We start from the raw sequence: 26,150 nt of genomic DNA, 5'->3' as shown, positions 1-26,150 counted from the left end.
ACTGGTTGCGCAATTAATCAGCAGACCCCATAATCATTCCGAAAGGAATTTCCTACCTCCTCTCTGAGGTTGCAGAGGTTAGGGAAAGTGCAACCCTACACTCTCTTCCAGTCTCCCACCCAAAGCTGCAGGTCCCTGCCTCCCTCTAATCAGACCTTGTAGTCACAGAGCAATGGTTCAGGTGGCTGATCCATCAGAAAACCTGCTCTGAAAAACAGCTGGTCCAACAGAGAATATTAATTCACCCTGTGGCCACAAAACTGCTACGTAGGATGAATCTGACGCAGTAAGAGCATAAAGGCAGGGACTAAAGGTGGGACTCCCCTTACAGCTGTGGCTCATTAGTTATGTCAGCTGAACTCTTATTTCAAAACAACTGCTTGTCACTAATTTCATGTTTGGTTGAAATGAGCTGTTGATAGCTCCAGTGGGAGAAGAAAGGTAAGAAGAAAAAGAGGTGGGCACAGGCAGCTTACAGTAGGAGTGAATCTTTCTTCCAGCAGTAAGAGGCCTATTTCAGGGTGATCCCAAACCCCACTTCTCCTATGTCACAGATATCCCAAACACTATAACTACTATTTAACTGATCACGCTAAGTATGCTGGCAGAAATATCTACTAGGAAAAAAATGAGAGGCCAACAAAGAACAAAACTCTGAGGTCATAAACTTCTTCAAATGGTTCTCTTAAAATATAATGGGACAAGGCAATTGTAAACATAGAAAAGTAATCGTTTAACAGGTTACTATTTTACTGCCTTAGTGTAAGCAGAAAAAGACTTCACACCTGGTACAAAAAGTTTCAGTGCAAGTCACACAAGGTTGCTCATCTGTGGACCTGCCAGACAGATCAATCACACAACTACCTCCTAATAGTGTATCCCTGCTGTAAGACCGGAGTCACACAGCCCTAGCAAAGGTGACTGGGCTTCAGCAGTGTTTATAGAGAACTGCACTCTAACCATTTGACAGGGCCTGATTTCATTTTACCTGCTGCAGGCAGAGACACAAAAGTTTTCATTTACTCATCAACAATCTCTGTCTCCATACATCCGTAAGTTCCTCTGACATTCATGTGTTGCTAACAAACAGAACTTCCTCCACAAAAGAAAAGAAACTAGTGGCAATAAAATTCCTGATAACAGGCTATAAAGATCACATCCTGCTGGAGATTAAACCAGATTTTTAAACCAAGCTATTCTTTAGAATGACATTAACAAGCTACAACACATAACTGGTAGTTCACCACTACACCCTTTACACTTCCATTTTACCAATGAAGTCCAAGAACAAACTCCAATTCCATCACTCAAACCGCTTTTATGTTCTTTCCTTTTCAGCAACTATTTTCCCTGACAACGAAAAGAAATACTATACTTTCTCCTCGTACTACAATGTATAAAGCAATACTCTGGTACTTACTTTGAATCCATATTTTTACCTTCCAAACTTTGTATTGCTCCTTCAGGCTTCCCGCTGCACCGGCTGAAACATACCTCCCTTCCTGTTTCAGGAAAACACCCCCATTCGTGACTGGCTTTTGCCACTGCAAACCTTGGCTCAGCTGTGGTGCACGCTGGGGTGCCAGAGTGAAGCTCCTGCCTGCTCCTGCTCCTGCTCCCTCTCCTATCCCCTTCCCCCCGCACAATTCCCCTGGAAGACAGACATTCATTCTGTGTACACAGGGACAGGGGGTAATGCACGTCCTCAGCAGGGTGCCCTGAAGGACTCAAAAGGCCTTTAAACACGTGCAGAGCAAATGCATACTGTAATTAATTGCCAGCAGCTCTGCACCTGAGCCATAAACTGCCAAATGCGTCACCTTCGGACCTTAAATGGCCGTATTCTTTCCATTTAATACACAAAGTGGAAACCAGTTAATCCTGGCTTAACAAGGGACAGGAACCCTGTGAATACACAGTGAATCCACACCTGCGTCCCAGCACCCGGTATTACCAACCGCAGCGGCAGCTACCGCAGCACGACATGACCCTGTGGAAGCCAGGGCATTCACCCAGCCTCCCCAAAAGTCGGGCACAGGCCAAGGACATGAGCACAGCGTCACCGCGGGGCCAGCCCAAGGGAAAGCGGCACACACGCACCTCTCTTTGGGCGGCCTTCCCCATCGGTACAAGGTGCTGTGACCTAGGAGCTGCTGCTCGCAGCCCACGGGGAGGCTTCAAGCAGCTCAGCGCCGGCCGAAGGCTGGGCACTGCCCTTGGGTGACAACTGCTTTGTAGGATCGCTTCGGGTCACAAGCCAGCGGCTACTCCAGCCGCTACCAACGGAACCCAGGGGCGCCCGCAGAACAACCCTCCCCCTGTCTGGCGTCTGACCCCGCCCGCTGGTGAAGCCCGTAGAGAAATAAACGGGGTAAAGCAAGACAAAAGGTGAAGGGAACCGAACGGGGAGGCGGGGGTACAGCAGCGGCCGGGAAGGCGAACGCCTGAGCCCCGGCAGCACCGCAGCGCGTTCCCCACTGCTGCCGGCGGACACTCGGAGCACCCCACGCTGCCGCCCTCGCCCGGCCGCCTCTTCCGAGCAGCCCCGCAGCAGAAGGGGCCGATGCCGCCGCACAGGCGGGAAGCGCCAGCGACGCCCCCGCTCCGCCTCCACAGCGGGCACGGCAGGTGCACGGCTACCCCCCCAATCCGAGCCTACCCGGTGCCGCTGCTCTCTCTGCCGTGCTGCCGCCGGAAGCTTCCTCCTTCCTGCCCGGCCTGTGCCGCGCCAAGCCGAGCGGCCGGGCGGCGATCCGCAGCCGCGCCCGGCCGCGGGAGCTGCGCGGCGGGACCGGTCCGCCCGGGCCCCTCCCCGCCGCGACGCCCAAGGGGAGGAGGGCTCCCTGCGGTCCAGGCTGGGCCGTGGCTGGACTCTGCGGGACTCGGCCGGGTACCCTACCCTACCCTCGCAGGGGCCGGATGGGCCGTGGCGGCGGTAGTTTCAGCGCCGAGGTCTCGTCCGTGCCAGCCCCGCTTCGGTGAAGCCTGCGAGGGGAACTGTAGCCCCCGGCGGGGCCTCGCCACTGAGGGAAGAGAAAAGCCTCTGTCCTCTCAGACCACCTGTCACCCCGGCAGCCTCTCCCATTCCCCGGAGGCGGCCCGACCCTCTCCACCTTACCCGGCATCGCTAGGGAAAGCCCCAGGCGGGACCCGGTCCCGGGTCAGGCTCTGCGTACAGGTGCTTAGCTACAGCGCTTGTCAGTTTCCTACCTGAAATACGGGGAGGTATTTCTGGTGCCTAACCGCAAACGTTAAGAAATCGCACTGCAGGGTCATCTTAAAACTGGTGGGGAAAAAAAAACAAGCAGTAGTATTTCTTTAAATGTTTGCCTTCTGGTTTCCTAACCATGCAGTGTATTTTCATTTTCAGCAAGTATTTCAAAGCTTAGTTACTTATATAAATATAGATTTCCAGCTGCAGCTGTATTTCTTTATCATGACCACCTCACCAGCATGGATAACCCTTACACTGTCTATATCATCCCAACTGAATAGCTGCTAACAGTTACCTTGGGCAGGTTTTAATATCTCTGTACAACTATTTGTCCCTTATGGAATACCGCCTGCCTAGCACAAGCAACCAAGTTAGGGCACTTGTTAAAATGTTCTGTTTCATTTTGTTTCTTCCCTCTCTCCCTGCCTGTGCTGGTAATACCAATAAAAGGAACTCTTTGGCTTCCAGTATGGTCTTTCTTAGGCCCTGCATTTCAAACACTTAGACACATACTGATTTTTGCTCCAGGATCCTCATGGCATCTTTCCTTCCCCCTCTCCCAGTCAATAAACATGCCCTTCTCCCTTACAATGACATTGGCAGAACCAGGGTCTCAGAGTCACACTCAGACCATTGCAAATGCTGATACGTGTTACACAGTCTGCTGCTTTTAAGCGCTTCAGTGGCAGATGTCAATTCCTGCCCAGGCTCACTCCTACCTGGGGTTTATAAGTAGTGAAAGCACACACTAACATCAGACATAGGTGGGGTAGCTACAGCCAGAGAGAGCAGCTGTGTAGGCTGATGTTTGTTGTTCTGCTGCAGCAACCATTTAGCAAAAACAAACCCAGTCAGCGAACATTCCTCCACCTACAGTGATTTCATGAATCAGGTGGCTGCCCTTTCGTACTGGCACGGGAAGGCTCCAGGCCTTCTGACAGGCACGCACACACCAAAAAATGAAGATTTGTCTCTTTACAACAGAAAAAATCAGATTCATCAGAGAGTGTTTGTTTGTATATGTGATTAGCATCCTGAATTATCATAACAGCTATCACCATTATGTGAGATACTTGTATTTTTTAAACTTGGGTTGGCCTGGCCCTTCTTGAGTTCCTTAAGAATTTATCCTTGCTTGAATATCTATCTTCAGTTACAAGCAACTTGCAAAAAGTACAAGCCACACAGCCACAGCACCCCCTGATACTTTAAAGCAGAAAATATCTCCCATTAAAATAAAGGTCCTACATAATTCATTCCTGTAACATCACAGAAACCTGCTGGCTGCCATGCTTGGCACAGCTGCTCTCTGCTACGCCAGTGCTGATCACCGGCAGCTACAGTTGCCAGAAGCCATCAAGTAAGAATACAGAGAGCAGGAGCAGCAGGAACTTGTACTGCTGGCTGCAGAACAGCCTGCTAATGTAGAGTGTTAAAGGAGGGCCAGCTGTCCATCCTTTATTCATCATCAAAAGTAAAAGGAGGTCTGCAGCCAGGAGTAAATGCTTCATAAAAACAGCGCACAAACCCCAAAACCAAAAAAACAGCCAAACAAAAAACCTATATGAGCCTCACCAAAAATAGTAGAAAAGACATTTTGCAAGTTCCTTTCTAGAAGGAAACACAAATGAAGGATACAGTCCAGCAGATGGTTGTGTTGGGTAGCAAGCACGGCAGCGGCTTGGATTTCTGAGCTTCTGGCAATGTTCACGCTAGAGGAAACAGAAAGGGGCATGTTCTTGTCTGCAAAACCAAACAGCAGTAAAGATGTATGAGCTGACAAATGCTTACGTGTGCTTCTGCTGACGCTTCTCTCAGAAAAGATAATTTGATTTCCTGGTTGACAGTTAAATTCTACTTCCACTGAACATGAGTGGTGTTCTTGACTCCTCAACTCCTGATGTAGCAAACCACTTCAAAGTCAGTGGATGTTAACATAGGCTTTCCTTTGCTGAATAGGCGATGACGGCTGAATAGAGGTTTAAATGCAGACTATTGCGTCATTTAGCTGTCTATGTATTTATTTTCTTTCCAGTAAATTGTACAAGTCCATTTTAAGATTTATAATTGTACAGGCTAATGTTTTGCTACTGAGTCTTCTCTTTGTCTTAGGGGATGAGAAAAGTTCATAACTTCTTTACATAATAATGAGTTGTTAAATAGTGTTTTACTATATAAAAATTGATACTTAGACTTCATTCCACACAGGTAGTAGAATACTCAGGACTGATATAGTCACAGCTTTCAGTTGTCTTTGTTAGTTTTACATGCTTTGTTTTCCCAACAGAGAGCAGCAATTAATATCAAAACTGGGTGCAATCCAAATATAACCTGCCATCAAGCTTTGGCAGACAAAAAATTGTCCAAAAGATCCAAAAAACAAGGAGGCTGTAAAGACTCTGCTTGCATATAGGGGAGTGGACAGGTAGAGCCCTGCTGTGGCCAAACTCAGAAAGGGCTGGAGGCAAGCCAGCTGTGATCTGGAAGCTATCTAGTTGAGTTGCTGGCACAGCACCATACTGACTACATGGTTTCCAGACCAGTATTTTCATCGCGTCTGGCTTGCCAGAAAGCAAGGGAGAATCACCAGTCAGTAGCTTCAGACAAGACTACTGAGCCAGCACAGCTTTGTCCCCAGCCAGAGCAGGATGGTATGCAAGTACTAAAGGCTACTTAGGAATAAAAAAAACCTACAGCATGTGGAGAGTGGAGAGGAAAGGGCAGTAAAACTGCCTCCAGGCCTCCTGCATCAAGATAGATATCGCTATGACTGCAGGAGACCTTTAGGAATGACATTGTTTATTTCAACCCCGTGGGTCACCTACCAGTCCCTAGTTCCAGTCAGAAAAATGAAATCACTGGTGCTGGCAGTATGCTACTCTGACTGCCCCCAAGGCTTTCCAGAGGGAGAATGGGAATGGAAAGTCACCTCCTGCTATCTAAGATCTGTAAGAAAAGCAGTTATAGCAACAGTGGTGTCTGTTGGGTAGGATCTACTGGAGGGAGAGATCAGGAATCAGTGGCCCCAGCAGCTAGGATGAAGGTTCCCTGGTTAGAGACCTAAGTCTTCTTTCATACTGTTAGCCATATGCTTGCAGGAAAATGAACAAGAACATACTGAGAACGCAGAATCTTAAAAAACCCAAACACAACCAAGCTGTATTATTATAAAAGGAGTCTGTAAAACAATATATGGACCATCTGTCATTACAAGAGAACATCTATTTTGAGGAGATTATCTTGAAGGATTTATTTCTGCTTCCAGTAGGAAATGGAAGAGTTTCTCTTGTTATTTTGTCCTTATTTCTACTCTTCGTAAATTTCTGGAGAGCTGAGTGGAAGTGCAAAAATGGCTACATAAACAATTGCTGAGGAGTAAACAGATTGAGAGGCAGGTAGACTACTGGTATTTTTCATTTCTCCGTGCTTGCAAATGTGATCCGGGGAGGTAACTATGTGAGAAGAAAGGACTGAGGCATATTTTAATAGGTATCAAATACCAGAACAGTTACAAATACTATGGTAAAATAGAAACCAGACCAGAACAGAGAGCTTACACCAAAGCAATTGTCTTGTGAGTCATGTATAAGAAGATGAAGTATGGAGATATACAAGCTGACAGGAATGAGGAAACAGCAAATTAGTCCCATCTACCTCAATCGTTTCATTCTTCTCTATTGAACTCTTTCTGAGTTAGGACTTCAGATAGTATGAACAAAAGAATTGGAGTGCTTTAGTTTTATATCATTACAAGCTATGCCTGACTAAAGAAGCTTAGGTTTGGGGTTTTGTTTGTTTAATGAAACAAAACCCACTTCCAGAAAAAAGTAAAGAAAAATGTAGTATTAACACTGCTTTATTCTTACACTGACATAAATAGTGTCATATAGTTTTTATGTCACAAATGGCAACTGCTTTCTTTGTAGTAGTAGTAACACTGTCATAAAAGTTTTCAGAAGATATATTAGCCACAATTTCCTAAATGGAATAGAAGTGACCTGTGTATGTCCCTGCTGCACTTTAGTGGAAAGGGAGAACCCCTAGATAAAAGATAAAGCTGATATATTTCCTACATGTCTGAAGAACAGAATGCACTCTCTACTTCAAAAAGAGCAGTAAAGTCAGAGAAATGGGAGGAAAGGTATAAATACAGCATAATGCTTTCCCTTGGATACCTTGCAGAAGGGAACTGAAAGTTTATATTTGGCCAAGATGCAAAAGTATTACCGGTATTCCAAGAACGGCTTAATACAAACCACACTTTTCTAATCATCCCACCTTCAGGATATCCCAATGTTAATTGTATTTGGAGGAGACAGTTGTAAACTGAGTGGCTTGAAAGATCATTTACTCGTTTTTCTGGCTTGGTTGAAAGCACAAGAAGAGGTTATCTTCACTTAACATACAAACATACTAAGCAGCTTGCTTTTTGCCCATAGAGTGCTTAAAGAGAGCTATGCGGACAGAAGTTCCCATTTTGCAAAGGATTTTGACATTTCAGAATCCAATTTTGTTTTGAATTGGAGGAAAAAAACCAACCCAAAATACATGGAAGTTAGTGATAGTAAATGCCACTTTGTCCACTGTTTGCTCCCATAATGTAAGAAAATATTTTGAGTTCTTTCTATGTTTGATAGCAGATATTGCAGAATAATAAAAAGACCTGAAATGTATATTCCCAAACAAGAATTTCTCTTTAGATATTAATTCCACAATCCTACATTTTTTCTCCCAAAGGCTAATTTAAAAGTCTGGTTTATATATAAGTTTTGTGAGGAAGAGAGCTGGTTTCATTAAATTTTTCTTGACAACTCCACTTTATACTTTGCTAGGATCTGATACTGACCACTCGACTGTGGTTTTACCTTTTATCAGGAGAAAGATGTAAATGAGTGTCTTCTGAAAGATAACAAAGTATTTCTCCAGAGAGATCTGGTTTTTAAATCCCTCTCGAAAAACACAATCTTGAGCAGGTCTGCCCTTACCAAAAGCAATAAATGGTCATCTGCATCTCTAATTTATCCCAGAGGAAAACTCAGATTGACTTGAGTGCCCAAGGACTGGCCCTCACAAAGTAACCATCTCTGTCCACAGTGATTGAAGAGCACGTGAAGTGAGGAAACCAACCTGTGAACCAGGCAAATTACCACCACTCTTCCTAGTAATTTTAATGGCAGAATTCGAAAGGCAGCTCCCTAGAGCCAGATCACTGGTCAGGAGGAGAAAAGCTGGTTCACAGAGGCATCGTCCCTGGAAGAAGGATGCGTGGTGGGACAGGGGCATTGAGCAGAGAACTCCTAGAGGGCAGGAATGCAAAGTGCACCTAGTGTGAAGTGAGAAGCATGCCACCTTTACCACATCAGATGCAATGTCTGTACCCTGCTGTATTGTTATCACCCCTTGGAAGCAAAGACACTGATTACAATGTAGAGATGAACAAATAGTACTGTTGTTTCTAACATTTATTGTGCAACATGCCAGAAGGAGCCCCAGCTTCCAGGACTGGCACAGCAGCGTTTTCCCTGCAAAGCATCTGCACTGCCAGAAGCCTCCTCCATCTTTAACACAGGGCAAAGTCCAAAGACAGCCAAGGGCATAACAGGGCTTAAAAGTGCCTTTTAGCCTTTTGCCCCTACAGAGGAACAATGTGACTAAATTCAAAGTGAGGACCTGCAAAGCAGCATAAAATGACACTCAGGGAGCTCCTCCAGTAGGAGAAACCTTACTAGGCCCTGTGCCTGGTAGCCTTTTGCTTTGGTATGTCACTATCTTTTTCTGTTTGTAAGCACCTCTGGCAGCAACGGCTTTGGATTTCTCTGGAGCTCTCTCTCTCCATGTGGGACTTCTGATCAAACTACAAACCAGGTTTCGTGGCAGCTCCTGCCCTCTCCTGCCAGGGTGACTGGGAGTCAGTGCCAGCAGTGAGAGCAGAGCAGACAATGAGCACATTGACTTACTCTCTCAGGCTTTTTGCTACATGAAATTTGTATACAAGTTCAGTGGGACCTTAAGAATATTTATGGTATTATGTTGGTCCTTTGATGCAAAAGGAGGAAGAACAAGAAAATAAGGATAATAGCAGCCCTTTCTTTCAGTATTAACATACTTAAGGCTTAACTTTGAGATTGAAACACACCCAAATGCAACTGGAAGAGCAGAAACTACAAAATATATCCTCCTTGTCACTAATTATATGCATCCGTATAAACAAGATAGTTTCTAGGTACAGAAAATTTTAAATGATGCCTCCCTCATTTAGGTCAAATGATGTGACCCTGATGTATAGATGTTTCTGCCGTCTGCCACTCCTAGGTTCAGAGCAGTTTAGATTTTATGGATAAACAGTTCTTGGCTGTCTCCCAAGGAGAGTGAACTGTTCTGCTTTCAGACCCTTTCCTCCTTCAGGACTCTGAAATAATACATTGAGCAGGAGCAGTGAGTGATCATTAGTGGAAGTGTCTCTGACAGCTTGTCACTGCTTCCTGTTTGTGTCACAGCTGTTCCCTGGGCTATGTCAACTTTGAAGCCAGAAGGCATATTCAGTTATTTTTGTCATCGAGGCAGCACCTCTATATGCATCCCAAACATATTTTCCCTTCCATCGCTGAGCCACAGTGTCTGCTTAGGATTAATATGCTGTTCACAGACTAAGTAACCAGTTTCATAATTAGAGACATTACCTTACTGTAGATAAAAGAATTTAGCCATCCTTAGGTGAAAGAAGAAGCTGGGGCATCATCAAGAATGAGAAAGGAGGAAATGCACAGGCTATGCTTCAGATAGCATGCACTCATACACAGTTCTGCAGGAGGTAAGCAATCAGAGCAGTACCTTGTATACTCTGCAGTTACTTATTAACAGTACAGCCATTCTGCAAATTAGGCTTCCCTAGTCAAATGCTGGGGATGTGTAGGAAAGAAAAATAATGACACAGTTTTTGCATTAATAAATGCTCTGCCAGCTAACAAATTTAACTTCAGTGTTCTTAAACATTTCAGTTGGAAAGCACTCTCCAATTAGTAACTGGGCGTTAACTTGGAAATCAGAATGGTTCCTATGAGCTGAGAACATGATGGTATGGAGTAATAGTTCTCTTCCTTTTTTATCTTTGCCCCAGAGAAAACAAAACAACACACATGCCACATAAGTGACACAATATATGGTGTATCTTTGTATAGAGATGGCCCTGGTTTTCTTTGTGCTTGGGTGATAAAGCTTTGACCTGTGGAATAAGGTGCCCTTCACTACATTTTCTGACTACTTGTCACTCCTTTTGCTGCCTACCTCAGAAGTACCACCTCCTTTACCCAATGCTTAGTTAGCAAACTTCTTTTCACCCTGCATACCCTCGCATGGCTCCTTCTCTGAAACATCAGTTGTTAAATCAGAGTGCAAAGTGGTAGTGAGGTGATTTGCCAGACTCTTGTATCGCTGGCAGTCCCTGAGTCCTGCCAAGATCCCGCAAGCTCTACGAAGCTGCTGCTTTGTGGAGGAGCGAAGTACCACTTGCATTCAGTGAGACAACTGTTTTCAACCTCCTCAGGACATGGGCATGAGCTGTAATGCAGTTGTCATCAACTCCCTTAGCAAAGGTAGACTTTTAGGGCATTTTCCCATGTAAAGAATAAGAAGGCACTACCTTGCATTGAGGCAAATAAGATCTTCTTTAGGAGGGATAGTTTTTGAATACTGAAGCTCACATATGAAACAAAAAAAGGATGACAAAACACAAAGCAGGTATTTTCTGCTTGGGGTATTATTATTGATTAATGTGGCCTGAGGGTGGCTATAAGGTAATATCCCCTCTCCTTCTCCTTGTGAGCTACTCCCTTCTACTCTTCTTGGCCTCTTGCGAAAGGAAAGCCCTTCTCTTGCTTCCCTCCATTGATTTAGCTGTAGTCATATTAGTATGGAAGACTCTTGACTGCCTGAGGTGACTGAACTTGTCATCAGAGTTAACATAGATCACTGCTGAGTTGATTGAAGGGTCTGAAGAAAAGCCAGAATACAGATAACTTCCTACATATTAAGATCATTGAGAATTACAGCTACTAAAGGGAGAAGAAAAAACATGAAGTGGAAGTAAAACCAGTGTGAAAGCAGCAGATGTTGAAGTGACGTAAAAACCGGACTGACTCATTGTTCTGCCTCACTAGTAACTCTGTTAGAACTGCACAGTGCCCCTGTCACCACAGCAGTTCAGTGCACTTAGAACATCCAGGAGAGGTTAACTTGCACTCCACTTATTTCTGCAGAAACACAGGATTCTCCAGGCCAGCTCACATGGCTGTTTGATGACTTCCAGTGCCTAAGCTCCAGAAGTGACCAGCACCAGAGCATTGCCCTGCCTCTGTCCTGACCCCTGAGTTACCCACACAGCCTGTTCTGCTGTGCTTTTGTGTAAGAAGGAGAGGAATCTCTTCAGAGTGCCCCAAAATGCAAAGCCTGACTGCTAAACAGTACAGCAGTTCCCCTCGTGTGCCAGTGCCAGCCCAAGAGCATTTCTGTGACGCCTCCCAGGAAGTACATGTGGGTCCTCTGTCTCCAGCCATGCCGTTGTGCCAACTGTGGAAATCCTGTGGGATTTCAGTGACTGGAGCTGAATGTCGTTGGTCTTCTGGCTCCAGTTTAAGGCATGTACTGGATTTCCAGTGGGATTCACCAGGCTGTGCAGGAGGAGTAAGTCTGATCTGTTAAGCCCATGGATGAGACTCATCCTCAGGCTGAAGCCGTAAGATACATACCAAAAAGATAAGACCCAGGGACTGGAATTTCTGAATATCATTAAATCTGACATAAAAGAAAAATAAAATAAATATCTATATGCAGGAATACTTTTAAAATCTAAGATGTAGTTTACAGGCCAAACCAGCCAAACTGCTGGGAGCTTGAGTGGTCTCTGGTCGCACCTCCGGTATCACCAGCCTGCTCCACGACACTAAAGGAAGAGGTCGAGAAAAGCAAAGTACAAGAAGCAGAAGTGAGACCTGTGCCGGGGGAAAGGCGGGGTCCCACGCCGCCGCGCGTTACTAACATCGACACTCCGCTGACGGTCGCCGTGCTGGTTGCCCCAGCACTTCCGCGCCGAGAACTATCGGGGCAGCCAGGGAGGCCTCCAGGGGAGGCGGGGCGCTTCGCTCTCGGTAACGGCGCAGGCCGCCGCCAGCGCTTCTCCTCAGCGGCCCTCGCCCGTCCTCACCGTTCCCCCGCCGCCCCGCGGTGACGGGCGGCGCTGGCCGTTGCGCTCAGCACCCGGGACAGCAGCGCGAGAGGGGTATGGGGCGAGCGTTGCCATGGCAGCAACGGCAGCCTGCTGCTCCGCCCTCCCGCCTTGGTTGGCACGGTGACGGGGACGCCGCAGCCATGTCGGACGAGAGTGAGGAGTGGAGCGAGGAGGGAGAAGCCGAGGACACCCTGGGGGTCCGTCGGGGCGCTGCTGGTGGGGGCAGGGTTCAGGGGAGCGCCGGCGGGGAAGGGGAAGCGTGAACGTGACCGGTCACGGCGTCTTAAATACTGTAATGCAGGGTCTGGGGGAGCTCCCGAGGCGCTCCTTGCGCGGGAGGGGGAGGTTCGGCAACGGGGCTGCACCGGTTCAGTTGGGAGCTGCCTCACTTTCTCCACGAGTTATCCATACTTTGCAGCAGTGTGTCAGGAAGGGAGGAAAGCCTCTGGTTGCCAATGAAAGTATCTGATAAGCAGTGCCTCTGTTGACCAGGTGCTCCTGTAATCTGTGATTCGAGCCAAACTGGAGCAGCTTTGATCAAACTCCTGTTTACTTCTGTCTAGTGAGGTTAGATTCAGTCAGGTCCAGCCCTCTGAAAGGATTTTTTTTCGCATTTAATCAGGAGTATGAAGGTGAGCGCAATGCAGAAGGGGAGCGACACGGACATGGAAAAGCACGTCTACCCAATGGTGATACATACGATGGGGAATATGAACATGGTCTCAGAAATGGGCAGGTAAGAGTCACAGAAGTCAGTGGCTGTGCTGAAGTTGCAGCAGTTCTGTTCATTTAGATGCTGCACTGAAACAAGGTTGAGGACTTACAAGTATTTTATCTGTACCAAATATGTTTCAGGGGACTTACAGGTTTAAGAATGGTTCTCGCTACATTGGAACATATCTTCGAAACAAGAAGCATGGCCAGGGCACATTTTTTTACCCAGATGGATCAAAATATGAAGGTAAAACACTGAACACAGTTGAAAGGATTTCTGTAACTGAAGGGACACATTCCCCCCCCATCACCCACCCCTCCCTCCCACCCCCCCACCCCCCCATGCAAGAAGATAGTGAATTGGAGGAAGCATTGTTTTAAGAACAGAAATTTACTACAAAATATTTCCCTTTTATGACTTTTTTTTTTTTTTTTTTACTACAAGCTCTGAGAAGTGTGGGGTTTACTTACGGGGATTTATGTCAATTATTATGAAAAGTGAAGTATTTAGTAGTGGTATATTCTTGTCATGTCCTTCAAGTTCTGAGAAATATTAAGTATCTTCTACAAATTGATGCAATCTCAGTAGAAGAAAATATACTTCTGAATGATGATTAGAATGACACATGTATTCAGTATAAAGTATTTTAGGACTTTATTAGGTCCATCTTTTAAAATCAGCTTACTGATTAGAGCACTTACTCAGGGATTGGAATGCCTCTGAAATTTGAAGAGGTTCAAACTTGCCTTGTTTCCCTTCTTCCAGGATAGTATCCAAAACACTCTGAATATCAATTAGGCTTCAAAGGACAATATCTCCCACCATTCTTTTTAAGCCATGCAAGAAAAACCTTTCACATTGTGAGGGCTAGGAGCAGAGAGTGAAAAGAGCAGCCTACTCTTGCCTTACATATGCGCCTATGTCTGTTTTCTTTTGTTTTGTTTTTAATTTCTCTTCAGTTTTAATAGAGGACAATAAAGACACAAAGTCTAGCATCCTTTTGAGTATATACCCCCCTGCCCCCCACCCACCGACTGGCAGGACCATTCTAGCAAATGAGTCAAACTGAAGTAGTCCCTCTTTTTATTTGAATGGAAATGTCACATTATCTAATGCAACTGTAATACATTACCAAATTTAAAGATAGGAGCAGGACATTACATGGCTTTTTATGTTAATAATGATAATGGAGAGTTATAACGGAGACAGATGGTGATGAAAGTGAAAGGGAGGTCAGGCAGTTGCATGACTATGAGTGGAGAGGGATGATGAAATTAAAAAGAGCAAGGGCTTAGAGTAAGGAATGGTGTAAGGAATGGTAAGGAATCACAGTGGTGTCATAACTTTCTTTTCCTTCTCTAATAATTCATGTATGATAACTCTGCAAACTGATCACTGTATCACACAATGAAATAAATCATGTCTCACACTGTTTTTATCGTATTCTCATTAAAGGAGACTGGGTGTATGACCAGAGGCATGGCTATGGACAGTATACCTATGCAAATGGAGACACCTATACTGGCGAGTGGTTTAACCACTATAGGTTTGTTTCATTCTTACAGTGATTTTTCAAGTCACCCAATGGCATTAAAATGCAAAGGTTATTTTCAAAGCATGGCTGACTGCAGCAAATCAAGCGCTGCTGGATGACCTTGACAATTTAGTTCGAGTCATTTCAGCTACTTAAACAATACAGTTTTAATACCTAAAGTATAGTAACATCCTAAATTCTTAATTTTCAGTAATATAAAGCAAAATTATTATTTCCTCCTTAGGCATGGGCAAGGTACATATGTCTATAAAGACACAGGATATAAATATGTTGGTGGTTGGGCACATGGAAACCAGGAAGGAGAAGCTGAACTTATCTACCTAAACCACAGATTTAAGGGCAGGTTTTCAAATGGAAAGGTAAGTGTGCTGGAGAAGTCTTTAGTCATCTGAACAGTTAGCATCGACTCACATTGATTTGGTGGCCTTCTATGATGGGGCTACAGAACTGATGGACAGGGGTAGAGCAGTTGATGTCATCTACCTGGACTTGTGTAAAGCATTTGACACTGTCCCGCACGACATCCTTGTCTCTAAATTGGAGAGACATCAATTTGATGGATGGACCACTCGGTGGATAAAGAGCTGGCTGGATGGCCGCACACAGAGAGTTGTAGTCAATGGCTCAATGTCCAGCTGGAGACCATTAACGAGCAGTGTCCCTCAGGGATCGGTGTTGGGACCGGTCTTGTTTAACATCTTTTTCACTGACCTGGATAGTGGGATTGAGTGCGCCCTCAGCAAGTTTGCAGATGACACCAAGCGGTGTGGTTTGGTTGATACGCTGGAGGGAAGGAATGCCATCCAGAGGGACCTTGACTTGCTTGTGAGGTGGGCTGATGCCAACCTCATGAAGTTTAACCGTGACAAGTGCAAGGTCCTACAGCTGGGTCGGAGCAATCCCAGGCACAGCTACAGGTTGGGCAGAGAAGAGATTCAGAGCAGCCCTGTGGAGAAGGACTCGGGGGTGCTGGTCGATGAGAAAATGAACATGAGCTGGCTTCAGTGTGCGCTTGCAGCCCAGAAAGCCAATCATATCCTGGGCTGCATCAAAAGGAGTGTGACCAGCAGGTCGAAGGAGGTGATCCTGTTCCTCATGTCCCCAACATAAAAAGGACATGGAACTGTTGGAACAAGTTCAGAGGAGGGCCACGAGGATGATCAGGGGACTGGAGCACCTCCTGTATGAAGATAGGCTGAGAAAGTTGGGGCTGTTCAGCCTGGAGAAGAGAAGGCTGCGTGGAGACCTCATAGCAGCCTTCCAGTATCTAAAGGGGGCCTATAGGGATGCTGGGGACTCATTAGTGACTGTAGTGGTAGGACAAGGGGTAATGGGTTTAAACTTAAACAGGGGAAGTTTAGATTGGATATAAGGAAGAAATTCTTTCCTGTTAGGGTGGTGAGGCACTGGAATAGGTTGCCCAGGGAGGTTGTGAATGCTCCATCCCTGGCAGTGTTCAAGGCAAGGCTGGACAAGGCCTTGGGTGACATGGTTTAGTGTGAGGTGTCCCTACCCATGGCAGGGGGGTTGGAACTTGATGATCTTAAGGTCCTTTCCAACCCTAACTATTCTGTGATTCTATGATTCTATCTCTTTCACGGACACCCCCTTGTCGTGGGGAAAGAGCTTGCGTGCCCTTGTGAAGTTGGGAGTTATGCTGGTGGTGGCTTATGCTTCTGGTAGGGTCTCCCATGCCAGTCAGCTCTCAAATGAAGGGTCAGACAAAGTGTGTCCATGGGCAGGATGGGCTCACTAGCCTTCAGGCAACCATCCTAGGAGAAGGACAACTCCAACTTCAAACCCGGGCAGATGGAGCTCGTGTAGCCCTGTAAGGCCATCCATCTAAGAGAAGGATACTCTAATTAAACCTACGACCTGAGGACTTTGCTGTCACCGTCCAAGCTCGCTAGGCCCTGGCAGATAAACCTCAGGTGTAAAGGGTGAGGCCAGTTCTGCGCACGCTGTGCCTCACCTAAAATAAATCCACTGCGCAGGCCCAAAGGGTTTACCCACACTTGCAAAGCCCTGCAGCGACAGGCGAGGGACGAAACGGCAGGTGATAAGGTGCACTGGAAGTCGCAGACCCAACCCTGCATGCAGGCGGTTCAGGACACTGGTCGCTCAAGTCTGACCCAGGAGATGACAGTCTTGTTCGGCAGCATCCTGAATGACCAAGCAGCCTTTTTCAAGGACAGCACTGCTTGCTCCATATGGAGAGAGGCCTAGAAAAGGTGGCCTAACCAAAGCTCATCTCCCCCTCCACCTGGTTGGCTAGCCGCGGCGAACGGGCATCTTCTATTGTGGTCAATTAAAGACAAAGAGACAAAGGCATACACCTGCCTCCAAAGGTGTGTCCAGATTGACACTCGCATGTTGGAACATCAGAACCATGCTTGATACAGTGAACAGTGGGCGTCCTGAGCGCCGTTCTGTGCTAATTGCCCATGAATTGTCACGACTTAACATCGATATCACTGCTCTCAGTGAAGTTCGCCTTCATGAGGAAGGTAGCCTCAAAGAACATGGTGCTGGCTATACACTCTACTGGTCAGGCAAACCCAAAACTGAAAGTCATCTTTCTGGAGTCGGATTCATGGTTAAAAACTCCATAGCCTTTAAACTTGAAAATTTGCCGATAGGTCATTCCGACCGTATTATCTCCTTACGTCTTCCACTACACAATAAGCAACACGTTGTTCTTTTCAGCATATATGCTCCAACTCTGCAAGCTGACCCTGCAGAAAAAGAAAAATTCTACTCCGACCTGCGTCACCTCACTCAGAAAGTTCCTATAGAAGATAAGATCATAATCCTTGGTGACTTCAATGCCCGAGTAGGAAAGAACTTTGAAGCCTGGAAAGGAGTACTAGGCAAGCACGGTGTTGGCAGCTGCAATGATAACGGTCACCTCTTACTAGAGTTCTGTGCAGAGCAACAGCTTACCATCACCAACACTATCTTCCAGCAGAAAGACAGCTGGAAGACAACCTGGATGCATCCTCGATCTAAACATTGGCACCTTATTGACTATGTTTTAGTGCGCCAGAGAAATATTCGTGATGTCTGCCAGACCAGAGTGATGCCTAGTGCAGAATGCCAAACAGACCACCGCCTTGTGCGTTGCAAACTTAATTTCCACTTCAAGCCCAAACCTAAGAGGGGCAGCATTCCAAGGAGGAGGCTCAGTGTTGATAATCTTCAAATAGCTGCAGTGAGGGACAGCTTTCAGGCTAACCTTCAAACTAGGCTTGAAGACCAACTTATAGATTCTTCTCCTGAAGCGCTTTGGCAACATATCAAAAACAGCATCCTGCAGTCCTCCGTAAAATCCATTGGGTTCTCCTCAAAGAAAAACAAAGACTGGTTTGACAATAGCAACCAGGAGGTCCAGGAATTGCTGACAAAAAAGAGATCTGCTCATCAAGCACACCTCGTTCAGCCACTCTGCCATGTAAGAAAAGCAGCCTTTCGTCTTGCATGTAGCAAACTCCAACAGAAACTTAAGAGACATCCAGAACAAGTGGTGGCTCAACCTAACAGAAAAGACTCAACTATGTGCAGATTTGGGTGACCACAGAGGATTCTATGAGGCTCTGAAGGCAGTGTATGGACCCACATTCCAGGTGCAAAGCCCCTTACTTGGTGCAGATGGCCGAACGCTTCTTACAGATAAAATCTCCATCCTGAATCGTTGGTCTGAACATTTTCAAACCCTCTTTAGTGCTAATCGTGTAGTCCAAAGTGAAGGAATCCAGCACATTCTGCAGCATCCAGTGAAAAACAAATTGGATTTAGCCCCTACCATGGGAGAGACTCCTAAGGCCATACAGCAGGTGAAAACTGGCAAGGCAGCTGGGGTTGATGGAGTCCCACCTGAAATATGGAAGCATGGAGGCCAAGCACTTCACGCTAAATTTCATGAGCTAGTTGTGTGCTGTTGGGAACAAGGCAAAATACCGTCAGACTTTCGTGACGCAATCATCGTCACTCTGTATAAGAAAAAAGGTGCCAAGTCAGACTGCTCAAGCTACCGTGGTATAACTCTGCTCTCCATTGCTGGTAAAATTCTTGCAAGAATACTATTGAACAGACTAGTACCTGCTATCACACAAGAACTTCTACCTGAAAGTCAGTGTGGTTTCAGGGCTAATAGAAGTACCACAGACATGGTATTTGTTCTCAGACAATTGCAAGAAAAGTGTAGAGAACAGAGTAAGGGGTTATACGTAACTTGCGTTGACCTCACCAAAGCTTTTGACACTGTGAGCAGGAAAGGCTTATGGCTGATCTTAGAACGATTAGGTTGTCCCCCCAAGTTCCTCAAAATGATTATTCTGTTACATGAGGATCAGCAAGGCCAAATCAGGTATGGCGATGCACTCTCTGAGCCTTTCCCAATAACCAATGGTGTGAAACAAGGTTGCGTTCTCGCACCGACCTTATTCACAATCTTCTTTAGCATGATGCTCCAAAGGGCTACAGCAGACCTCGACGAACAAGATGGCATTTATATTCGATATCGTACCGATGGTAGCCTATTCAATCTAAGGCGACTGAAGGTCCACACTAAGACCCTAAACCATCTTGTCCGTGAACTGCTCTTTGCTGATGATGCCGCCCTTGTTGCCCACACAGAAGCAGCTCTGCAGCGTTTAACATCTTGCTTTGCGGAGGCGGCTGAGGTTTTTGGGCTGGAAGTCAGCTTGAAGAAGACAGTAGTCCTCTACCAACCTGCACCCCAAGAAGATCATCGCCATCCCCATATTACCATCGGCGAGTCAGACCTTAAGACAGTTCAGCAGTTCAGCTATCTGGGAAGCATCATTTCCTCGGATGCCACGATCGACAAAGAGATAGACAACAGAATAGCTAAGGCATATAGAGCCTTTGGAAAACTTCATAAAAGAGTCTGGTGTAATAAACACCTGAAGTACAAAGGTCAGTGTCTACAGAGCCACTGTATTGTCTACTCTTTTATATGGGTCTGAATCATGGGTCATCTACCGTCATCACCTGCGACTCCTGGAACGCTTTCATCAGTGCTGCCTCCGTACAATTCTAAACATCCATTGGACTGACTATGTGTCTAATGTCACTGTCCTCGAACAGGCAGGGGTCACCAGCATCGAGGCCATATTGATGAAATTGCAGCTGCACTGAGCAGGGCACGTCTCTAGAATGAAGGATCACCGCCTCCCCAAGATCGTGTTTTATGGTGAACTTGCCATCGGTAGCCGCAAGAGAGGTGCCCCAAAGAAGAGATATAAGGACTCCCTGAAACAATACCTTAGCCTTGGCCATATTGACTACCATCAGTGGTCCACCTTGGCCTCCAATCGGGAGACTTGGAGGCACACCATACATAATGCCGCTGACTCCTTTGAGTGCTCACGAAGAACTAGTCTCGAGGAGAAAAGACAATGCAGGAAGAATCGTGTCCCACCTGTTCCACCCAAGGAGACCTTCTGCTGTGCTTTTTGTAGCCGGATTTGCCTATCCCACATTGGCCTTCTTAGTCATCAGCACGCTTGTACTAAGCGTGGGTAAAAGCCCTTCCCAAATCTTCGTTCGCGAAGTCAAGCCATGATGATGATGATTCTATGATCTGTTTCCACTTAAAATAAGAAGCTAGGCTCCTGATCTTTTGTAGTATTTCTTTTACCTTAAGTGTAACATATGAAACTGAATTAACCTGTTAGGACATAATAACAAGTTTCCCTGAATCTTTCCTTTCTAACTATATTGTTATTGGCTATTTTATGAATTTTACAGGAAAGCGTATTTTACATCTATATGCTTAGAATGTGTTAACCTCATAGTTCTGCTGACTTTTGTATCTTTGTGCAGCCTGTAGGTCGTGGCAAATATGTCTTTGATATTGGATGTGAACAACATGGTGAATACACACAACAGCAGGTAAAAAAAATAGTGCAAATTATACTGAACATTGTAGAACTCTCTAAATCAAATCTATTGTTGACTAATCTATAAAATGCCTTAGAGACACTGATGTTAAAGTAGATGTAATCAGTCAAAAAAGGGTACAAACTCATGCATTCTTCAGAACTAAACGAGGTTTCATTTTGCCTTTTCTTTAGCTTCTCTGCCGTGTAATCTTAGACAAGTACAAGGTGTGATTTTCCTGTACTTGCAGACAGGATTCTTTTATGCTTAAAGTTTAGAAGAATCAGGATCTTCCCAAAACATTTGAAGTTTCAAACCACAGAAGAATGTAGATGTATTTGTCTGTATGTTTAGCCTGTATTCTGTGTTGTTTGAAACACCAGAAAACAAAGTCAAATATTCTTATATTTCTGAACTGCTTGATGCTATGTGTACAGATGGTAATTTCCAGCAAATTCATGTTTTGGAAGTATGTCCCATTGTTGCCCAAGAAGCTGTGGATCTCTTCCCATCCCTGGAAGTGTTCAAGTCTGAGCTGGACGGGGCTTTGAGCAACCTAGTCTAGCAGAAGGTGTCCCCATCCATGACAGGGGGTTGGAACTAGATGATATTTAAGGTCTCTTCCAATCCAAACCATTCTGTGATTCTATGATTGTTGTCCTTGTCCTGTTAGGAGCTTAATATCTGCACTCCTAATAACTGTAGAAAGCAATTAGGATTAGGCCCTTTTTTTCCTTCATGCATGAATGTTTTGAAACATTTCTGATTACTATGCTGCAAAATAACCATAGAAATAAATGTATGTTAATATTACTGGTTTGATTTCATGAAAATGTGTCACATTTTAGCTTACAGTTTGCTGCTTCTGTTGTCTGACAAATTAGTTCTCATTACAGACTCTTTGAAAATTCTTCAATCCAGCAGCTGTTTCTTAAGACAAGGACAAAATAATAATAATAATACCTCCTATCATTAGTGATAGAGATTTGCAAAACATGTAGACTGTTTTGCTTTTTTGGAGAAAAGCATCCAAAATGGTGTGTATCTAGTATCTTCAGTGCAGTGTTGGATGTGCTGATTTTGGAGTATTAAACATTAATTTAAGAGCCCAAGGTTAAGCATTTGGCATTAGTAGTAGTCAACTAATTTCATCAAGGTTCAAAGTGTAGTTCTCTTCCAAGAATTGCAGCTGCTGAAGTTTCTCCACCTGTAAATACTTTAAAAGGCCATATCATCACCATTTTGAGCCCAGATAAAAAGGTTTTAGTATACAAAATCTAAGGGAGTAACATCTTAGTTACTGCCATAATACCTATAAGATGAGATGCTGGATTTCATGAGCTGTTTTCTAGGATAAAGGAGAGGAAGAAGAGGAGGAGCATTCATTGCTTGCTGAGCCAAAGTGGAAAGCATTACAAATTACCAAATAACACTCCGGACTCCCCATGAGGAAAGCCCATGTCCCCCCAAGGAAGCCTCTCTAGGGGCATCATCATCAGCAGAACCAGAAGCAGGAGCAGGAGGAGATGGAATGGAAGAAAGACCAGCAGCAGCAGTAACTGAAGAAGAGACAATTCCATCCATTGCAGGTTTGTTCTACTGGACACTCCATGCTTTGAGTTTCCCCTGAAACCATGTTTTTCAGGTCTAATATCAAGTGGTGTAAGAGGTTTATTTTTTGGGTTTGGGTTGTTTGGGTTTTTTTTGTCCTATAATTTACCACGTATTGAATGTTAGAAACTTCCAAGTCTATTCCTAAACTGCACAATATATATATGTCTGGTTTATCTCATAGAGCACGAGTTACAACTTGGGAAGCCTGTATATCATCTTAGTCTATATACTGGCTTGTTATGCAAACTTGATAATAAACAGTTACAAAAGATTTTGTGGGATTTCTCCTGTGAGTAAAGAGTGCAGACTTCAGTAGAAGTTACTAGCTACAGCATAAAAACAATGGCTGAGTGCAAATTTGTAAAATTCGTTTTCTTTGATATTTCTAATGTCTCCTATTTCAGTCACTTATGAGTCTGATGAGGGTAGGTATGATGAGCCTTCTGCTTTTGAAGCATCCAGTGAAGTTCTTAGCTCAGTGAGGGACACAGGAGAAGAAGAGGAGGAAAACAGAGAGGAAGAAGAAAACAAAGACCAGGAGGATTAAGGTGAGGAATGGGGCATGCATGCTCATTCTTAAGTCAGGGTTTGAAATGATGTATATCAATCTGTTGAAGTCATACTGCTGCTAAGAGTTCTATTATGAAGCTGAAGAGACCATGGGAAACTCTACCTCTCATAAGGGTGGGGCAGTCCTCTATAGATGTCAGCTGGGTTTGAGTAGTCAAGTTCACATGCTGTAACAGCACAAATTAGAAATGCCACTTCTGTGCAGCATTATCTTGCCTGTATAGTTGACAGCATGTCCTGAGCTGAGTTTGTTAGTGATTGCATTTGCAAACTATTTTTTATTACAAAAAAGAGAAGATTTCAGACCCTGGGAAATTCAGGGGGGTTTGAGCACTCCACTTTTCTCTCATCAATGGAACTATGCATTCTTACTCTCTTACCTGAAGTAAAAAAGCAGGCAAAACTAATATGAAGAAACAATTTTTAGGTATTGTTATGCATTATTTTGAGCAGCCTCAAGTCGGTTTGTTTCTCCTACAAAACAAAGAGATACGGAATTCAGAAGCCTGTTTTAAATAGAAGATTACTAAGAAGCAACAAAAGGATGCAAATATGATTACTCATATTTAGCCTGTAGGCCTTCACCCAATTCTGTTGTTTGCCTTTATTAAGTGCTAGCATTTACAAGTTTACATATCTGATATATGAAAATATAAGCTGAATTTATCCTTTTTGTAATCAGTCCATTTTATGATAAATCAAAGCTAAACAGTATCCATAGGGATCAGAAGGACTATTAAACCATGTGGAAATGCCTGGATGTCTAGGTCAGCTCTTGGAATTTTTGTAGTTCATTTGCTCTCCTTTTTACCCATCACCTCTGAAGGTGCTCTCCTGCTTCAGGGAAGACTGACCAGCTAGCTGATCTTGTGTGTAGGACAGACATCCACGTCCTGGGCTTGGATCAGATTAAGCAGAAATCTTAGCAGGTTTCCTGCATAGCTCTGCTTTGGATCTGGCAGAAGATCATTGAGCCTGGCTTGTTTCATAGTATCTTGGACTCAAATGACCATTTTGACTGAACTTGATTATAATAAATTTTCTGGCCTACCACAATTAAGTGGTTCTGGTATCCTTACTGGTTTTGTCTATTTTTAAAGAAAAATGGACCCAAGTATCTGTCAGAGACAGCATAGATGCAAATGCACATGCATGAAAATGTAGGAATGTGATGGATGTTCTCAAAGTTTCTTTCAGCTCTTTATCCTAGAATCAGAGTTGGATGATTTTATAATTTTTTTAACATAGGTGTACATCCATAATTAATTAGGCAACATATTTTCCTTTTGTCCTTAACAAGATTAAGTTACAGTAAGAGGAAATGATTGGAAAAAATACACATACTGTGAAGAGCAGACGTAACAAAATCTGTTTTCTTGCAGCCTTGTATTCTCTGTCCCATTGCTGTCATTTTTTTCCACACAGGATTTCCGTCTTTCTCACTCCACATTTCTTATGATACCATCTAAATAGGAGACATTCTTTGGTTATTCCTGAGTTACATATGGCCTGGCTGTCAGTCAATATGCATGTACTGAGTCTGTCTGGCAGCTGACAATGTATAGCAGTTAAATTCAAGTATTGGCAGCGAAAGACATTGGGGGAGGAGAATGGAATTATGTCCTAGAATTATGTTTTAGGTTAGTAGGATTACTTCCCAGTATTTTGAAATTAAATGCATCTCTATGTCCTGTTTTTCCTTTCTCTCCACAGGAGCTAGTGGTTTAGAAGACAAGGAGGAAGAATCACAGGGAGCAGAGTAATTGGATATAATTAGAGATGAAGAGCCAAATGAAAGGAAATTTTGGAGTAAATAATTCATTACGGTAGTCCTGCAATATTTTTATTAATAAAAAAAAAGCCGTGTGAAGATACTTAAATTCAAACATTTCTGTCACTGTTCTGTCTGGAATATGTATCTCTAAAACATTTATGATCTCAGTGTGCAGTCTCACAACAACTTTCTTTATTCTACATAGCAAGTAGTCAGTTGTTGGGTTCACTACAAGATTATTCTGGATTCATGAAGTTGTGTCCTCACACGCTTGCAGAAGCAAAACCAATCTTCTCCCACAGCTGGCAGTTGTGAAAACAAAGGTAGCGCTGGGTTTCCCAGCTCTATCTGTATCCCCTGTCACTATACCAATTATAGGCCTACATTTTCCTAGTTTATTTTTCTTGTTGTTCATGTAGCTGTAGAAGCTCTTCTTGTTACCCTAAATCTCCCCTTGATAACTGAATTTTGCTGAAAACTGAATTTTGAGTTCCTAACACACTGGTACAGTGTTTTTAAATCTTTTTCTTTGTAGTATGTTTTCCTTCCACTTTCTGTATACTACTTCATTTACTATTGTATGTTGCAGCTCAGTCCCAAGTTTCTTGCTTCCATGTAGCTTTCCCTAAGCTGTTTAAAGGAGACTGTAAGCGGATTTGGGTAAAAAAGTAGATCTTCAACAAATTCCCAACACTATGCCACACTTAATATCCACAAGCTCTCAACCAGCATGTTGTCCATAGTATCTCTATGCATTCAAGCTGCTTCTTCACATAGAGGAAAACTCTTCTCCTTATTTTCCCTTTCTATTTTTACTAATGATCCCCTCATTCAGTGGAGAGCTCCAGGTGTGTGAGCTGTCCCACCATGTTTTTCCAAAGATATCACAGTTCTGCATCTGCACACAGAGCAGTTCCTAGTTCATTCTTTTAGTTTCCTAGTTTGGGAAACATTTGTATATATATACTAAAGGTAAGCTCCCTTTTGACTTGTTTTATCTTTCCCAAGGGGTATCTTGGTCCCACCATCTTGCTTTATTTACTTACTACTTCTGAACGTTGTTTCTTAGTGGATGGCAGTAATAGCCATCGTACAAGGTATCAGAAGAGGATCTCCAGCTGCTACCATTTGCTGCAGATGCTCAAGCCAAGCATGAGTGGCTCTGAAGCTTTCCTTAGCAGCATCTGTTCCCCTCCTATGGCTATTAGAGCTCAATACCAACTCTCTGTATTCAGTCTGTGCAAGAAGGAGCAACAACATTTCTCCTGCTGCCAGAAGTCATGAACTTCAACAGCTTCCCTCAGGGGAGCCCCCATGCACTGCTCCAACCTGCACAGCCCCTAGACATCCCTCTACCTCAGGCTCAAGCTCTCACCTCTGTGGAGACCCTGATGATCTATCATTTACTCTCCTTAACAATGAAGAGTCGGCACACCTCCTTCTGCAAGTCCTTGGACAGACAGCATCTGGACCACCACACACCTCCCACAGGGGAGGAATCCATTCCCCACAGCCCCATGAAAAAGTCAGATACAACATCCCAAGCCCGATCCCTGCCTATGATGTCACCGCTGATGTGCC

At 44.5% G+C, this 26,150-nt stretch overlaps 2 protein-coding genes across 6 annotated transcripts in view; one reads left to right on the top strand and one right to left on the bottom strand.

The window, feature by feature from the left end:
- Positions 1-2,815, bottom strand: part of SLC37A1 (solute carrier family 37 member 1) — a 38,458-nt gene extending 35,643 nt beyond the window's left edge. For 3 of the 5 annotated variants that reach the window (XM_061359233.1, XM_061359234.1, XM_061359237.1), the window contains exon 1: positions 2,660-2,815. The gene's annotated coding sequence lies outside the window, so the exon portion shown is untranslated. Of the gene's footprint in view, positions 1-56; positions 1,498-1,930; positions 2,081-2,659 lie in introns of those variants that run through there. The other 2 variants (XM_061359235.1, XM_061359236.1) reach the window with 2 other exon arrangements.
- Positions 2,816-12,504: 9,689 nt separating this feature from the next.
- RSPH1 (radial spoke head component 1) lies at positions 12,505-24,707 on the top strand. Its single transcript, XM_061359212.1, is given in 10 exon segments — positions 12,505-12,634; positions 13,060-13,173; positions 13,293-13,398; positions 14,608-14,698; positions 14,931-15,066; positions 20,555-20,623; positions 21,964-22,036; positions 22,039-22,200; positions 22,630-22,773; positions 24,509-24,707. Coding segments are annotated over 9 exon segments (951 nt in total). The 5' UTR covers positions 12,505-12,577; the 3' UTR covers position 22,773; positions 24,509-24,707.
- Positions 24,708-26,150: the final 1,443 nt, after the last annotated feature.

The sequence above is a fragment of the Neopsephotus bourkii genome, unplaced genomic scaffold (genome assembly GCF_033783945.1).
Source record: "Neopsephotus bourkii isolate Nb327-2 ecotype Australia unplaced genomic scaffold, CSIRO-AGI_Nbou_v1 NB_962, whole genome shotgun sequence".
Classification (NCBI taxonomy): domain Eukaryota; kingdom Metazoa; phylum Chordata; class Aves; order Psittaciformes; family Psittacidae; genus Neopsephotus; species Neopsephotus bourkii.
Note: the sequence above shows the minus strand (reverse complement) of the source record. Positions and strands in the feature narration are given on the sequence as shown.